Source organism: Culex pipiens, chromosome 3 (genome assembly GCF_016801865.2).
Source record: "Culex pipiens pallens isolate TS chromosome 3, TS_CPP_V2, whole genome shotgun sequence".
Lineage (NCBI taxonomy): Eukaryota > Metazoa > Arthropoda > Insecta > Diptera > Culicidae > Culex > Culex pipiens.
The window spans coordinates 10,040,581-10,058,210 of NC_068939.1; the positions used below are offsets into that span (position 1 = coordinate 10,040,581).

Genomic DNA, 17,630 nt, shown 5'->3' on the forward strand with positions numbered 1-17,630 from the left:
AATCGTGAAGTGACAGCCACTGCCGACGACGCACCAAACAAAACTTTTGCTTCGGTGTTTGATTTTTGGCTTTTTCGGCGATTATCCTGTGAAAATTGAATTAAAAGTTGGTGAAAACGGTTCAGTTCGTTGAAAACTACTCAACGGCAATAGATTTAGCGGCGTAGTGCAGAATATTGCAAGGTAAATCCCGTTCCGGCTTGAACTCAACCCCGTTACCGTGTGTGTGAGTGTGTGTTTACTCTCCATTTTGCAGGTGCAAATCCCCGGAACCATCATGACCAAGAAGTTCAGCCTGAAGGGGGAGGCCATCCAGCGGTTCCGTTTCCTGCTGGAGAATGACTATCCCTTCGAGAAGGCCGCCCTGATGGCGCAGCAGAAAAAGGCCTGCACGAATCTTATCCTGGAAATGGGACTGGCGATGCTGCAGGAAACCGGAACAAATCCGAAGATTTACGAGGCAATCAAGGCGAACAACTCGAGCTACGCGACCGAATTCCGGAAGACGTTCTACGACCTTATCGGGCGACACCGGGCGTTGGACGCTTGTCTTGAATCTGCCCTGAGAAAGGCGGACACTTTGCTGGCGTTTTCTCCCAGCGGAAATCCGTGCCGCCCGGAGACGGACCTGGAAGCCGGCAGGGTCGTCAAGGGTTTGCCCGAGGTGCGCATGGCAATCTCCAAGGCTAACCACCCGGTCGGAATGATCAACCAGAAGGAGTTCGAAACGCTCCGGGCGAATCTGCTGAAGCGGATCGAAAGCATCAACGACCCCGCCGGGTGGCCACACTTCCTGCAGTGCACGTTCTTCGAAAAGCTCGGCTACGTGCTGCTCATCTGCGCCGACGACAAAACGGTCAAGTGGCTCACCCAGAACCTGCCCAAGCTGGAACTTTGGCCAAACGCCACGCTCTGCATCATGCGCGAAAAAACCTTCAAACAGTCCAAAGCATTCGGCGCCTCCTTCCCGGACAGCGTGCTCGACTCCAACAAGGTCATCCTGGGCTATCTCCAGAGCCAAAACACCGGCATTGACACCACCAAGTGGAAGGTCCTGTCCCGGCAGCTCCAAGACGACCGAACCACCGTCAAGCTGCTCCTCCTCATGCCAGCCGAACCGGACCGCAAAACAATCGTGGCCGCCAACTGCGAACTCAACTTCAAGTTCAGCAAGATCAAATTCACCACCCCGAACGTCAACTCCGCCAAAACCTGGGGCCGAGTCGCGTTCGCCGCCACCTTCCCCGACAGCATCGGCGAAAAGTCCGAGGACATCTTCAAGTACATCGAGAGCCAAAACGAGGGCATGGACACCACCGAATGGACCGTCACCGAGCGCAGAAGGGCCGTCCTCGGCGGCAAGAAGGAGATTCAGCTGGTGTTCGTCGTGGACTCGTGCTCGGCGGAAATCATCCGCCTTGCCAAGCACGAAATCAACTACAAATTCAGCAAGGTCAAGCTGGAGCAGCAAAGCTTGAAGAAGTCGGGCGAGCCCAACTACAACCTTGGCCGGCAGAACAACAGCAACGGTCAGGGGCGGGGAACCGCGCTGGGAAAGCGACCGTTCCAGAGGGTTAATTAGCTCGCGGCGAACGGAACCAGCTTAGTCTAATTTAAATCCCATTTTGAAACACTGCACCACATCGTGAGTAAGATTAGGACAGGAGTGAAATTGAAACGATTGATCATTTAATAAGCGCATTATGTAAGCAACCCGATTTGTTTGTAGTTTTAATGTTAAGCCGAAATCAGGAGCCTCTTGACTATTTTTTGTTCTCTCAAAAAATCGATAAAGTGTATTTGAACTGTTGATTAGCATGAAACATTCATATTTCTAACAACTGATTTAATTTATTGTAAACTGCATTAAATAAATTAAAAAAATGCATGAAATGTGTTTTTATTGCAAAAAACTGATAACATTTTTGATTGCAATTTAAACTAATAATGAGTATTTTGCTTTAACCGTGTAACTAAATCTTTTTCAGTGATGCACAGCTCACAGCTAAATAAAAACCTTACTAATCTTCTTTAAACGTGCACGAAGTCAACCGCACAATTTTCAAGACATTTCCGAAGGGCTCGAGCAGAACAAACCTTTCGCGTCGGTTTTCTTGACAGTTTGAGGTTGTGGAGTTTGTTTTGATTGCGGAGCCAAAAAACTTTTGAGCGGCTTTCATTTTTGAATTTTGTGTGTGAAAACTGGAGTCAAAGTTGTGATTAAATCTTTTTATTTGTCACGCTTACGGAAACGGTGCATCAGCTCAAGGATTTCAAATGGGCAAGATGGAAGCTGCGGAGAAGAATCAAGAGTTTCCGGAAACTGAAGTCGTGAAGAATGATGGTAAGTGTACATTATGATAAACTTATAAAATTAATGTCGGTTCGCGTGGAGCAAAAAAAAATTTAGCGTTAACAAAAATCTCGTTTGAAAAACAAACCGAATCAAAATGCAGAATCTTGAAATGCCGAAAATCAAAGAGATTTTTTTTTTGTTTATCACTCAGAATAAGTAAAACAGAATGAAAAGTGAAAACAATAATTACTGCCAGGAAAATTCAAATATGATTTTTTTTATTTGGGTGAAACTTTGTCCATACATTCCTTGTATCAAACGACATAATTTTGCATTATTTTGGGTTTGCAAATGTATGAACTTCTGTAGGGACCATCCATACACCACGTGAACACTTTTATGGAATCGCAAAATCTAGTTTAAGAGATATGAATTTTTGAAAACTCGTGTTTTTTGGAAAGTTTAAAAAACCTGGACCTAAAATTTATTAAAAATCATTTTATAAAGTTTAATCAAATGTGCCTAACACTAGGCCTTACACCTTTTTTTTATGAAATGTACCGTTTTCAAGTAATAGCTATTTTTAGGTATACATTTTTGATTTCTTTTTGCTTTTTTTGCATTTTAAAAATACTTGAAAAGCACCCTTGAAAAAAATATGTTTGAAGAGCTAAGATAATTTTCTCTGGCACTTTGAAAATTGGCCAATTAGTTTCTTTTTTGAAATTTATAATTTTTTCAACAAAAATAATCTCAAAATTTTAAAATCCTTCTTTATACTTTTGAAAATGTCTGCAAAAAGATAATTTTCCTAATTTCATAGTTTAGACCAAATTATAAAATTTTTGAAAAATGTTTATTGAAGAGATCTGAAAATCTCACAAAGGTTACATTTTTAACAATGAAAATCGGTCCTATACCGTCAGTTTAAAATAAGAGGCTTATTAAGTGAAAATTGCATTTTTCACCAGCCCAGTTGTTTTGCAATCATTAGTTTTCAAAATATCTAAAAAATATCTACTTTTAAGTATACTTTTTGGATAGTTTTAGATTGAAAAATAATTCTTCAAAGAAAAACACCTCTGAATTTAGAAAATTTCAAAATTCAACAATTCAAAAATTGATCACAAAAGTTATTTCAAAAAAAAAAATAATTAAAATACTTAAAAAAATAATTCCGATCCTTAAATTTTCAACTCAAAAAAATCAAATTAAGAAATTCAACAATTAAAAAAAATGGAAATTAGAAAAATAATCAATATTTAAAAACTTCAATAAGTCAAAAGTTCAAGAATTCTATAATTTAAAAAATGTACACTTAGAAAATTACAAATAAGTAAACAAAAAATTTAAATTTTGGATAAAAAATATAAATAACAATTTGTTTTTCTGTTCAAAAATTACAAAATGATCCTTACAATTTTGGATTTTTTGAACAAAATATATTTTTTAATTTAAATATTCAAATACACTCAACCCCCGGTGGTTGGTCACTTTTTCGTTTGACACTTTTTTAGTTTGTACCCAGTTGGTTGGTCAAAGTCAAACTAAAAAGTGACGAACTGTCACTTTTTACACGGCGCTCACGCACACCATCAAAACACACGTTTGGTAGTGTGTGTGAACTCCGTGTAAAAGGGGTGTCAAACTAAAAAGTGACCCCGTTCGTTTGACAACAGTTGGTGTCAAACCATCGGGGTTTGAGTGTATGGAAAAAAATCAAATTCAGAAATTCAAAAATTCAGAAGAAAGCAAATCGAAAGTTTTGTTTTTTTTCCTGATTTTTAATTCTATTTTTTTAAATTGATTTTTTTATATTTGAATTTTTAAGTTTAAAAATATAAATATTTTGTTCAAAAATTCCAATTGTAAGGATAAATAAAAATAAAAATAATTAATTCAAGGAAAATTATAACAAAATCAGTTTTATTACTATACTTTTTTTGTTTTTTATTTCTAAAATCCAGGAATTGGAAAAAAAATAATGCAGTTTGTAGTCGATTACCATAAGTCCTCGCCAAAATTTCACCCCGGATAACCGAAATATTTATCTTTCTCAGAATTGAGTCTCTAACTTGGTCTCTAACCTTTAACTCCCAATTTGTCTCTAAAGTTATCTAACTTTCTGAACATTAAGATGTGTGTGTGTGTGTGTGTGTGTGTGTGTGTGTGTGTGTGTGTGTGTGTGTGTGTGTGTGTGTGTGTGTGTGTGTGTGTGTGTGCGCAACCAACCAAACGGGACCACGCGGCCGCTTCTTACAAATTGAGTTGTTTCTGTTTTATTTGGTAGTCAATTAAAACAAGTTTGATTAACTTAACAAACTAACGTTTATTGACACGACTGTACTGCTCGGCACTCGGATACAGAATCAATGAAAAGTGAGAAAGAAAGAGAAAGCGCGCGTGAATGAATGACGTTTGTAGGGAGTGTCCATAAACTACGAAACTATGGCATGGTAATAAATAACGTAATACAACATCTTCCCTGTTTTATCAAAAAGAAAACTAAATCTAACTGTGCTTGAGAATGAGGTTAATGTGTAACTAAAAATAAAGAACTAAAACTAAACCACAAAATGCTGGATGTTTCTGAAGACCACTGGAGCTTGTTCGGATGATGTGTGACTGCTAGAGGCAAAAAGCTTGATGACTGGTATCGAGATTTGGTGGGTTACCTTGGGCGTGTTGGGTTCATTCCGTGGATCCGGACTCACCAAGTCTCGAAAACTTCGTGTAGCGGCCAAGACCACAGCTAGCACCATTCGTGGTTCGCCTTACGCGGACTGGATCATCCGTCTGCGGCTGCCGCGGGCCGCCTGTCGTACGATCACAGCGCGTTCTTGTTGGTTGACGATCTTGCCCGGCAACGCTACCTACACACTGAGCTTCAATGCGGCAGATGCTGCGCTTGGTAGAAACCGGCATGTTGACGCGAGTCATTTTGCCGAACTCCAAGAAGCCCAAAGTGCGACACACGTGCGCAGATAGCAACGGACCTTGCTCAACATCGACCACTTGTAGGACCAGGTTGTACTTACGGCCGTATTGCCGACAACGGATAGTCGTCTGACCGATCACAGGAATCTCGCCGCCACCAAAGCCATGAAGGCGGTACTTCGACGGTTGAAGATCACTGTGGGCTCTTCCGGTCATCCGCTGTAACCAACTGTGTCCCACGAGGCTGGCGTTTGCCCCTGTATCCAATTCGCACTGAACTGACTGCCACTTGTCCATCCCAACTACTTTTTCCCGTGAAACGTCAACACGTTAGCACGCGTTTTGCTCGCGTTTCCTAAGAGGATCTCGGAAGTGTCCACCGTGCGTAAACCAATCCGCCTGCCAAAAAATGTATCAGAGGGAATTTCGGAATCAATCACTGCTGACGCGAGTTCTTGAGTAATACTAACTTTTATTCTACAATTATTGTCCTTATATACTAGTGTGTAGAGTAGCTTCTGTCTACCTCAAACTCTCCACGGAAATTTCCATTCCCAGGTAGTTCCAGGCAGGCCCTATCGGAATCCTCCTTCACTCTCTTTCTTATCAGGATTCTACCATGATTCGTCTAGACTTGGCTTACTCATAGGTTTTATGCTTTTCCTGTCCTTCTTATTATTGCATCTAGACTATCCCTACTTAAATAATGACGCATTATTCGGGCAGGCAGAAACTGTATGAATCATAATTTACACCAGACCCCGTAAATCTACTGCCGTTGATTTACCAACTATCAGTTTTTGCCTTTTAATGTATTGTTTAATAATTATCTAAATTTGGATTGGGATACAAATTATATGGTGGTTGTTGTAGTTTTGTCTCTTCACATTCAATTATTTCTTCCTTTTCTTCCTCTGTTGCTTCCTTATTTGTTTTTCGGTTTGAATTTATACTAGCTCTTATATCTTTTGTATTCCTATGAGTTAAAAGATTTGTAAGCGAGTCCCATATACATGCTAGAAGTTGCCATCCTAATCCGTATATTTCATACAAAATTTTTCCATGTACAATAGTGTCAATTGTAAATTTAATAGCTCTAAATATAAAATAAATGCCTATACTTGTTGATGTCATTTTTCCTATCCAGTTACTCCATGATACAAACTTATTCCAGTATTTATTTAACACATTTTCAAGTATTTCTTGTGGAATTAATGCATCGAATTTTAATCCTTGGTAACTTGGATGTTGTCCTGTCAGTATTTTTCCTAATATATTTGCAACCGCCTTTTGATTTCCTTGTTCATAGATCATATTACGCATTTTCTCTATGCTCGCTTCATCGTATATTCCAGCTTCCATTAAGTTGGGAAGGGACGTATATGTCCAATCAGTAACGATATCAGTGGTCAACTTGTTTGGCTCTGTGGTTTCTCTTAAACGACCATCGGTAGTATACCAACGTCCTCCAAATATAAATTTAGCCGGTAATAAAGGGGTACATTCTATTTCTGTTCCTCGTATTTGAAGTATTCTTGTTACTGGAGTTAGGAACATAGAATTATTGTTATACGAAATTGGAATTTCTTGAAAACATCTTTCTGTTATTCTAACAGTTACGTAAACTGGTTTACATTCTAATATATGTAAAACTTCTCCAGCAACTACTGCTGTATATCCATCTCTTTTGACTATGCTATTGACGAACTCTGTAGGGTTCAATCTTGCCAAGGTCAATTTTGTTTCCATCATGGCTTTGTCAATTTTACACATTTCTGTCATAATGGTATTGTATACATCATTTAACTTTTGTCCAATATAACTTTCAACTAAAGTAATTTTTGAGTTGAAGTATGTAAACATATCATAGTTTTTATCTGAAGCTTGCTTCATAAAGGGAGATTTAAATCCGTTTTCTTCTAAAATGAGAATACGAGGATGATCTGTGCTGTAACCTTCATGATTGCAAACTTTCTTCTTTTCTCTTGTTTTGATTGAAAATAAATGGGTGTTTGATACTGTACTATATATCGCATGCTGTGCGAGGTTTTTGTTTTTAACAGTGTCTCCATCTACTGTTTTGTTTACTATACCTTCGTAGATAACTTCAAAATCGGTTTCCTCACATCTTTGATTCATGCTGGTTTCCCAAGTAATGTAACCATCTTCTGAATCCAAATATCTTCCGTGCGCGAAAGGACTTTCAATGCCATTTCTAAGTTTTATCATATCGTTTTCAAAATCGATTGTGGCTGAGTAATCATATAGTCCGATTTCAAATTTATTGTCTGGACCAGATACGAACGCAAATTTACTTGGAGTTTTGATGAGATTTAGAGAAGGACGTTTCGCCATCTCTGGGGACATACAGGAAATGTTCCACCAAGTAAAAATTAGAAAAGATGATCAAGATGCTCAGAGATTTTTATTCAGAGAATCAGATAAATCAGAAATTGATACATATGTTATGCAAGTAATGACATTTGGAGCAACTTGCTCACCAGCTTGCGCCCAATACGTTAAAAATCAAAATGCATTAAAATATCAGGACAAATATCCCAAAGAAGTTAATGCAATTCTGAATAATCATTATGTAGATGACTACCTAGATAGCTTTAGTTCAATGAACGAAGCGAAAGAGGTAGTCAATAATGTAATTAATATTCACGACAAAGCTCATTATAATATAAGGAATTTTGTTTCTAATTCAAAGACATTACTCGAAAGTATTCCAGAATCAAAAAGAATGGAAACGAGCGCTATAAAACTCGGTGACGATGAGCAACTTTACGAAAAAGTTTTGGGTATTTTTTGGAATACCGAAACCGATGACATTAATTTTAAAGTAAAGGAACTTGAATGTTCAGAAAATCCAACTAAGAGAAATGTCTTATCAACAATAATGAGAGTTTATGATCCATTGGGATTAATCTCAAATATTACAATTCAAGGAAAAATGTTTATGCAAGAATTGTGGAAGTGGGGATTAGAATGGGATGAACCAATCCCAGACGAATTGAATGAGTCTTGGAATCATTGGATAACAAGACTTCTGGAAGCAAAAAACATAAATTTTCCTAGATGTTATTCAACATTGACTAACATTGAGAAAAGAGAGCTCCACGTTTTTGTGGATGCATCTAATAAAGCGTATGCTGCAGTTGTATATTTACGGACTGTTAGTAAAAACGAAAACGATTCACATTCATATAATGTTGAGGTAAATTTAGTTGCTGCAAAAGCACGTGTTGCCCCAAATAAGTTACTGTCAATTCCACGTCTAGAACTATTAGCTGCAGTTCTAGGGAGTCGAATTGCAGAAAGCGTTCTAAAAGAACTAAGAATTAAAATAGACAAAATCTTATTTTGGTCTGATTCAAAAACAGTTCTAGCTTGGATACAGTCCGATGTCAGAACCTACAATATATTTGTAGGATTACGTGTTAGTGAGATACTCGAATCCACAACAATATCTCAATGGAGATGGGTTGATACTAAAAACAACCCGGCAGATGAAGCTACAAAGGTTGTAAAAACTGATTCTATTTGGATGCATGGACCAATTTTTCTGAAATACACAGAGGAATACTGGCCAGCAAAACAAAAACATTTACAAACGAAAGAGGAAATAAAACCGGTCCACCTTATAAAGGGAGCTAAGTTACCAGACTACAGCTTTATTAACGTAGAATGGTGTTCTGATTGGAGTCGTTTAAAACGTTCAATCGGAATTATAACTAAAAGGCTTGAATCTAAGGCAAAACATATTCAGTTCGAAAACACTCTAATAAAGAAAGATTTCGACAATGCGGAAATTATTTTGATAAAGAAAGCTCAATGGGATAAGTTCCCAAGCGAAATGAAAAATTTAACATTTGGTGTTCCAATTGAGAAAAACAGTTCTCTAAAGGGACTAACTCCGTTTCTGGACGAAAACGGAGTAATGAGATCAAAGGGAAGATTGGAGAATGCCGAAGTGTTGAACTACTCAGCAAAGTTCCCAATTATATTACCTAAAGATCATCATGTTAGTAAGCTCATTTTAAGATACTATCATGAAAAATTTTACCATTTAAAACTGGATGCCTCAATAGCATCAGTTAGGCAAAAGTTCTGGATTATCGACATCAGAGCTACTATGAAAAAGGTAAAAAACGAATGTCAGTTATGCAAAAATAGATCAGCGCAACCTCAACCACCCATAATGGCAGCGCTTCCGTCTTTTAGAACGATTCCATTTGTTAAACCATTCACCTATACCGGAGTAGATTACTTCGGACCTGTGAACGTTTCAATCGGAAGACGTGTTGAAAAACGGTGGGGGGTGGTATTCACTTGCTTGGTTACAAGAGCAGTTTATCTTGATTTGTCAGCTAACCTAAGTACGGATGCGTTCTTCATCTGTCTGAAAAATATTCAGGCAAGAAGAGGAAGAATAATGCAACTGTATAGTGACAATGGTACAAACTTTATCGGGGCAAATAATGAATTGAAAAGAATCCGCCAAAGATTAGCAAGTGACGGTATTGAGTGGTTTTTCAACCCTCCCTCAGCACCTCACTTTGGAGGAGTGTGGGAAAGAATGGTAAAAGAAGTCAAAAGTATTTTATCATCTGTACAAGAAACAATGCCAGAAGATGTTTTGCGCGGCTTGTTAACAGAAATCGAATATATCATAAATAACAGACCATTGACTCATATTCCTTTAGACTCAGAAGACGACGAAGTCTTAACACCATTTCATTTTTTGATAAATTGTTCCGGTGATATGGAACCAATTTTAAATTATGTCTCAAAAGCTGAAGCTCTACGAGAACATTGGAAAAGATCGAGCCAATTAGCAAATACCTACTGGAATCGATGGATAAAGGAATATCTTCCTGAGTTTACTAAGAGACCTAAATGGACTCAACAAACCAAACCCATTAAAATTGGTGACATAGCAATAACACCTGATGAAGAAAATAAGGGTAAGTGGGTCAAATGCTTAATTACAGATGTCAGACCCGGAAAAGACGGAGTTATTCGCTCTGTAAGGATAAAAACAGGAACGGGAAAGTACTTTATTAGACCCGTTGCGAAGTTGGCAATCTTGGATGTTCATCCAAAAACAGAAGAGATTAGCCCCAAAATTCCAAATCCAAAGATAGATATTCATTCAAAATCAGAAGAAGTAAGCCCTCAAAATCCAAAAAAGGAAAATGATGCAAAATCAGATGATTCCAAACATGAAAACATAACCAGTTCCACTCAAACTAATAAACGAGTTCTTCGACCAAGATCCAAACTTAAAAATATTTGTGGTCTAGCAGCATTAGCGTTCATGATGCTATTCTCTCTAGCCTTTGGATCAGGTATATCACCAGGAATAATAGCTTATGATTGTGCGAACCCTGAAATCAATCTCACAACATATTCATTACTTGATGTCGCTTCTTGTGTACCACCTAGCAAGAACATAACAACAACCGAAGTTAAAATACAAGTTTTACAAAAAAACCATAAGGGAACCACACAAGTTTATCAATGTAAAGTTATTCTCAAACGGTCAATCAAACATTGTGGGATGCATTCTCATACTTCAGACTATGAGCATGACTATGCATACATAGTAAAAGATTTCAAAACAGACGAATGCAAAATGGCGCACTTATTAGGAACTATTGACATTGCTCCTGATCAAACAATTCGCGAACTACAAAGAAATTCCACATCAAGGGGAAAAATACTTGTAGTAGGAAATGTAGTTGGTAGCACGTGTCAAGGAGGAATTTACAAAACTCCATTGTATACATGGACAGATGCCTTAGTGTATTACGAATTTGAAATCGGACTATATGATTACTCAGCCACAATCGATTTTGAAAACGATATGATAAAACTTAGAAATGGCATTGAAAGTCCTTTCGCGCACGGAAGATATTTGGATTCAGAAGATGGTTACATTACTTGGGAAACCAGCATGAATCAAAGATGTGAGGAAACCGATTTTGAAGTTATCTACGAAGGTATAGTAAACAAAACAGTAGATGGAGACACTGTTAAAAACAAAAACCTCGCACAGCATGCGATATATAGTACAGTATCAAACACCCATTTATTTTCAATCAAAACAAGAGAAAAGAAGAAAGTTTGCAATCATGAAGGTTACAGCACAGATCATCCTCGTATTCTCATTTTAGAAGAAAACGGATTTAAATCTCCCTTTATGAAGCAAGCTTCAGATAAAAACTATGATATGTTTACATACTTCAACTCAAAAATTACTTTAGTTGAAAGTTATATTGGACAAAAGTTAAATGATGTATACAATACCATTATGACAGAAATGTGTAAAATTGACAAAGCCATGATGGAAACAAAATTGACCTTGGCAAGATTGAACCCTACAGAGTTCGTCAATAGCATAGTCAAAAGAGATGGATATACAGCAGTAGTTGCTGGAGAAGTTTTACATATATTAGAATGTAAACCAGTTTACGTAACTGTTAGAATAACAGAAAGATGTTTTCAAGAAATTCCAATTTCGTATAACAATAATTCTATGTTCCTAACTCCAGTAACAAGAATACTTCAAATACGAGGAACAGAAATAGAATGTACCCCTTTATTACCGGCTAAATTTATATTTGGAGGACGTTGGTATACTACCGATGGTCGTTTAAGAGAAACCACAGAGCCAAACAAGTTGACCACTGATATCGTTACTGATTGGACATATACGTCCCTTCCCAACTTAATGGAAGCTGGAATATACGATGAAGCGAGCATAGAGAAAATGCGTAATATGATCTATGAACAAGGAAATCAAAAGGCGGTTGCAAATATATTAGGAAAAATACTGACAGGACAACATCCAAGTTACCAAGGATTAAAATTCGATGCATTAATTCCACAAGAAATACTTGAAAATGTGTTAAATAAATACTGGAATAAGTTTGTATCATGGAGTAACTGGATAGGAAAAATGACATCAACAAGTATAGGCATTTATTTTATATTTAGAGCTATTAAATTTACAATTGACACTATTGTACATGGAAAAATTTTGTATGAAATATACGGATTAGGATGGCAACTTCTAGCATGTATATGGGACTCGCTTACAAATCTTTTAACTCATAGGAATACAAAAGATATAAGAGCTAGTATAAATTCAAACCGAAAAACAAATAAGGAAGCAACAGAGGAAGAAAAGGAAGAAATAATTGAATGTGAAGAGACAAAACTACAACAACCACCATATAATTTGTATCCCAATCCAAATTTAGATAATTATTAAACAATACATTAAAAGGCAAAAACTGATAGTTGGTAAATCAACGGCAGTAGATTTACGGGGTCTGGTGTAAATTATGATTCATACAGTTTCTGCCTGCCCGAATAATGCGTCATTATTTAAGTAGGGATAGTCTAGATGCAATAATAAGAAGGACAGGAAAAGCATAAAACCTATGAGTAAGCCAAGTCTAGACGAATCATGGTAGAATCCTGATAAGAAAGAGAGTGAAGGAGGATTCCGATAGGGCCTGCCTGGAACTACCTGGGAATGGAAATTTCCGTGGAGAGTTTGAGGTAGACAGAAGCTACTCTACACACTAGTATATAAGGACAATAATTGTAGAATAAAAGTTAGTATTACTCAAGAACTCGCGTCAGCAGTGATTGATTCCGAAATTCCCTCTGATACACTGGCGTAATACTTCCAACTTTCTTCGAAAAAATCGAAGTTTCTCTCCATGTCTCCATCCAGTTCCAGCGGGGGCGGAAGAGGAACCGATGCCACTGCCGCCGGTCTTTCCACAGGCGCAGCCGGCGCCTTCTTCAACGATCCAATCATCTCCTGGAACTTTCCCATAAACTCGGCAAACTGCTTCGAATCCATTTTGTGGGAAAACACTTCACCTCGACACGACGTTAAAGAAAAATATGGCGCTGGACAGGATCAAACAAGTTCGCTCTTCACTGCGCAACTGCTTCGCGATCACTTCCGCTGATGATTTTCTTCGTCGCTCGATCGAACTTTTCCTCGCCGAACACTTTCCGCGATTTCAAATGACGCCGGAAATCACCTTTAGTCCACGAGTGCTTCTGACACCATGTTTTATTTGGTAGTCAATTAAAACAAGTTTGATTAACTTAACAAACTAACGTTTATTGACACGACTGTACTGCTCGGCACTCGGATACAGAATCAATGAAAAGTGAGAAAGAAAGAGAAAGCGCGCGTGAATGATTGACGTTTGTAGGGAGTGTCCATAAACTACGAAACTATGGCATGGTAATAAATAACGTAATACAACAGTTTCCATGTATTTTTAGATCTACATTCTATACATGCAAATAACTCGCATAGGCATTTGGAAGGTGTTAGCTCTGCCGAGCTTCGGTGACCCATTTCTACGCTGGCTAGCCGAGCGCGAGGTACCTTAGCTTTTATCGACAAGCCCCGCCCTGAAGAACGTTTGCACCAATCGGATTCAAACGTTATTTAGAAATTCCGAACCCTTGCCAAATGGACAAGGATCCAGCGCGTATATAGTTGGTAGTAACAGTATACCTGATTCCAGTCATAGCTCACCAAGTCGCGATGGCCTAGTGGTTAGCATTTTTGCTTACCAATCCAAAGGACTGGGGATCGAACCCTGACTCGAGCGACTTTGATTTTTCGTTCATGTTCAGAGTTTCAAGATTTATATTTCCTATACATTCTCGTTGGGAGCAGATGGGAATCGAACCCAGGACCATTCGCTTACAAAGCGAACCAGTAACCAGTCAGCCACGGCCGCTCCATAACTTTCTGAACATTAAGATGGTGGCAAAACCGGTAACATTTAGCGATTAAAGAATTAAAAAATTTATGAATTTCAGAGTTTTATTTTTTGAATGTTTGAATTTGCAATTTCAAAATTGTTAGATTTTTTAAAATATTGATTTTGAAATTTGAATTATTTAAAAATATTTTTATTTTTTCCATTAATTAAAACAAAATATTCTAGCAGAGCTGGTTCTGCCAGAATCCGGCTAGAATGGGGGGACATTTCTGCTAGAATGCTGTAAAAATATCCAGCTCTCGTTTTTTTTTTTAATTTCCAATTTATAAACTATCATTTTTCAATAAACTTTCAGATACTCCTGACAATAGGAACAAACCCAAGCTTAAAAGGCAGCTAAATTCCCTGCGAGGGGTCAAAATCGACCACTTCCGGTTCCTCCTGAAGCAAGGCTACCCCCTCAAGCAGGCCTTCCTTGGTGCAAGCACACGGCCCCACTTTAAGCTCGTCGCCATGAGTGTGGCTTTGGCGGCAATCGGGCGCCACTCCCAAAAAGATCCGTGGCTGTTCCAGATGCTGCAACAGGAGGAAATGTGCAACTACCGCTTCCAGTTCTGGAAGACTTTTCACGCGCTCATCGAACGCGGTGAGTCCGCCGAGGATTCGGTGGCGTTGGCCAGACGCGACGCCGACACCCGGATGGTGCTCGGAACGCAGAACGGGATGTGCGATCCAGAGTCACTGGAGGGGAAGATACGGATGGTCATTTGCAGTACGAGCTATCCGGAGGAGGGAATCCGGTCGGAAGAATGTCGATTTATTTTAGCTGAATTGAAGAAGAGTTTTCTTAAAATTAAGGACATTCGTGACATTCCGCACATTGTCGAATGCGGGCTTGTTCCTGGCAAGGGTTACATGCTGGCCTATTGTGCCGATGCACTCACCGTCCGCTGGCTTCGGCTGACCCTGGAATCGATGACACTGTGGCCAAATGCGTCGCTTTTTATGGTGCGCGAAAAGAAATTTCTCGAGTCCTGCATCATGACCGTTTTAATCCCGAATGAACGCAGAGAAAAACAAAAGTCCATTGTGAGGAAGATTAAGGTTCAAAACCGTAAAGTGAAAATAGGCGAATGGTCGGTTCTTGCAACGAAAGTCCTATACAGCAGTGAGCTGGTCAAAGTCACAATGCTCGTGCCTTTAATGGACTGCAAAGAGACCCTGGCCGTTAAATCTGACCAGCTCAAACTGATTGCGCCGGAAGATCGAACGGCCATCGGAAAGCGTGCCTCGTTCCGGGGGATTTTCGGCACGGAAGACTTACCCTCGGCGGATGTGTTCAAGATTCTTGCTAGCGAAAACGAGGGCATTGCCGTGACCGACGAGTGGAAGCAAGCCCATCGGAAAGGCGACAAGATGAGCTTCTTTGTGGACGCCGCTTCGGCCCAAGCGATTCGGGCGGCCAACTGCGAGCTGAACTTCCTGTCCAGGAAAGTGAAGGTGGTGTACCAGCAACGGATTTCGGAAGTTTAGAAAATACATTTATAGAATTTCGTTAAATGTTAACGTTTTGCATGGAATTTGAAATGAAAGAAAGCCGTGTCGATTTATAAGGCTGATACGCAGATCGGAAGGAACGCAAAACTCCATATAAAAAAACGCCCAAGGAAAAGGTCACGAAAATGTTTTGATGAAGAAATAGAGGATTGGAATTTTCCTTTTTGGATGCGACTGATGATTACAAACTTTTTAATAATTTTGTCAAAATGCAGAATTTTTGAATTAAAAGGTCAGATTTAGTTTTTTGGTCGAAATGGAGTAAAAAAAAAGAAATTGTCTTTATAGCTGTCAGCCATCGTGTCGTGGTTGTACCAACCAGCAACCTCTAGATTATGAGTTTACTGCGCTGTCCGATTGCTCCACACTAGCGGGACCGAAATGAAGTAAAGGCTAGTACGGAGATCGGAAGGAAAGGGGTCAAGAAACAGCTTTACGAACAGCAGAACAAAGAAGAGGGAGCGATTTCTTGGGGTTTTTCTTCACCCTCTCTGGCTTGCATTCGCTGCCGCTGCTGCCCATTTAAAAATTTTCTTGACTTGTTCCTTCCGAAGTGCGTATACTGCCGTTCTACACATAATTGTCCCATGTTCAAAAAAGTGCAACTGAGAAAAACGCGATTGAAATTTTTCGACCGATTTATGTGTTTCTACGCATAATTGTCCCGTGAGTCCCTATTCGCCCTATGTGTCCCTAATCGTCCCAGTTAGCAGGTTATCACCCTTATTTGTGATTCTCTTTCTATACAACTGGTAAACAAGACATAATGCTTAGTAAAACTAATGATTCCATGTAAGAAAATACTAGGTGGGACAATTATGCGTAGAAGTTTAACGATGGGACAAACAGACTTGGTGTTGTTTTTAATGAGTTTCCGAACAAAGTACCAGATTTTATGTGTTTTTCTTAAAAGACACATCAGACTAAACTTAAAAATGTCATAAAGTCAAAATCGTCCAAAACTGACATGGGACAATTATGCGTAGAACGGCAGTATACCGCTTAAAAAAAACAAAATTTTGAAATTCAACAATACAAATCATTCAAAAATAAAAATCTAAAATATGGAAATCAAACATTTCAGAAACTTCAAATGATAAAAAAATAATACAGGAAATTTAAACAATTTTTAGTATCTGAAATTTAGAAATGCAAAATAAAAAACATGTAGAATTGAATAAAAAAAATTAATATTAAATAATTTATAAATTCAACAGCTCAAAAATTTTAAAATTCGAAACCTGAAAAATTTTAGAAATTACTAGTCGAAATTTCAAAAGATTAAAAAATCAGGAAAATATAAATTCGAAAATACAAATTTACGAAAACGCCTGAAATTCTAACATTAAAAAACTCTATTTTCTCGAAAATTAAAAAAATTAGGAATTTAAAACATTTTAGAATTTAAGAATTAAAAAATCTTAAATTTTAAAATTTACTAATATAAAAATTAAAAAAAAAAATTTAAGAATTTGGGAATTAAAGAATTTTAGGCGAGAATTTAAGAATTTTAGGATTTTAGAATAATAGAATTTAAGAATTTAAGAATTTAAGAATTTAAGAATTTAAGAATTTAAGAATTTAAGAATTTAAGAATTTAAGAATTTAGGAATTTAAGAATTTAAGAATTTAAGAATTTAAGAATTCAAGAATTCAAGAATTTAAGAATTCAAGAATTTAAGTAAATCAGAGTGAAAATAAACTTGACAATAATCATACAAGTATCTATTTTCATACTGAAAAATTCAATAATAGCCTGGAATTTTGAAATTCAACAATAATAATAATAAATAATACAGGAAATTTCAACAATTTTTAGTATCTGAAATTTAGAAATGCAAAATAAAAAATATGTAGAATTGAATTATAATTTTAATATTAAAGTATTTATAAATTCAACAGCTCAACAATTTTAAAATTTGAGACCTGAAAAATTTCAGAAATTACAAGTCGAAATTTCAAAAGTTTATAAAATCAAAAATATATAAATTCGAAAATACAAATTTACGAAAACGCCCGAAATTCTAAAATTCAAAAACTCTATTTTCTCTAAAATTAAAATTTCA

At 37.5% G+C, this 17,630-nt stretch overlaps 3 protein-coding genes across 3 annotated transcripts; 2 read left to right on the forward strand and 1 right to left on the reverse strand.

Moving 5' to 3' along the window:
* The first annotated feature begins 21 nt into the window (after positions 1-21).
* LOC120428984 (uncharacterized) lies at positions 22-1,883 on the forward strand. Its single transcript, XM_039594122.2, has 2 exons — positions 22-183; positions 257-1,883. Exon 2 carries the CDS (start codon positions 278-280, stop codon positions 1,580-1,582), a length of 1,305 nt encoding a protein of 434 aa, XP_039450056.1. The 5' UTR covers positions 22-183; positions 257-277; the 3' UTR covers positions 1,583-1,883.
* Positions 1,884-2,114: 231 nt separating this feature from the next.
* LOC128093522 (uncharacterized) lies at positions 2,115-15,640 on the forward strand. Its single transcript, XM_052710647.1, has 2 exons — positions 2,115-2,344; positions 14,363-15,640. Exons 1-2 carry the CDS (start codon positions 2,278-2,280, stop codon positions 15,538-15,540), a joined length of 1,245 nt encoding a protein of 414 aa, XP_052566607.1. The 5' UTR covers positions 2,115-2,277; the 3' UTR covers positions 15,541-15,640.
* On the reverse strand, positions 5,665-7,423 carry LOC128093521 (uncharacterized). Its single transcript, XM_052710646.1, has one exon. The coding sequence runs from the start codon at positions 7,370-7,372 to the stop codon at positions 6,053-6,055; it is 1,320 nt and encodes a 439-aa protein (XP_052566606.1). The 5' UTR covers positions 7,373-7,423; the 3' UTR covers positions 5,665-6,052.
* Positions 15,641-17,630: the final 1,990 nt, after the last annotated feature.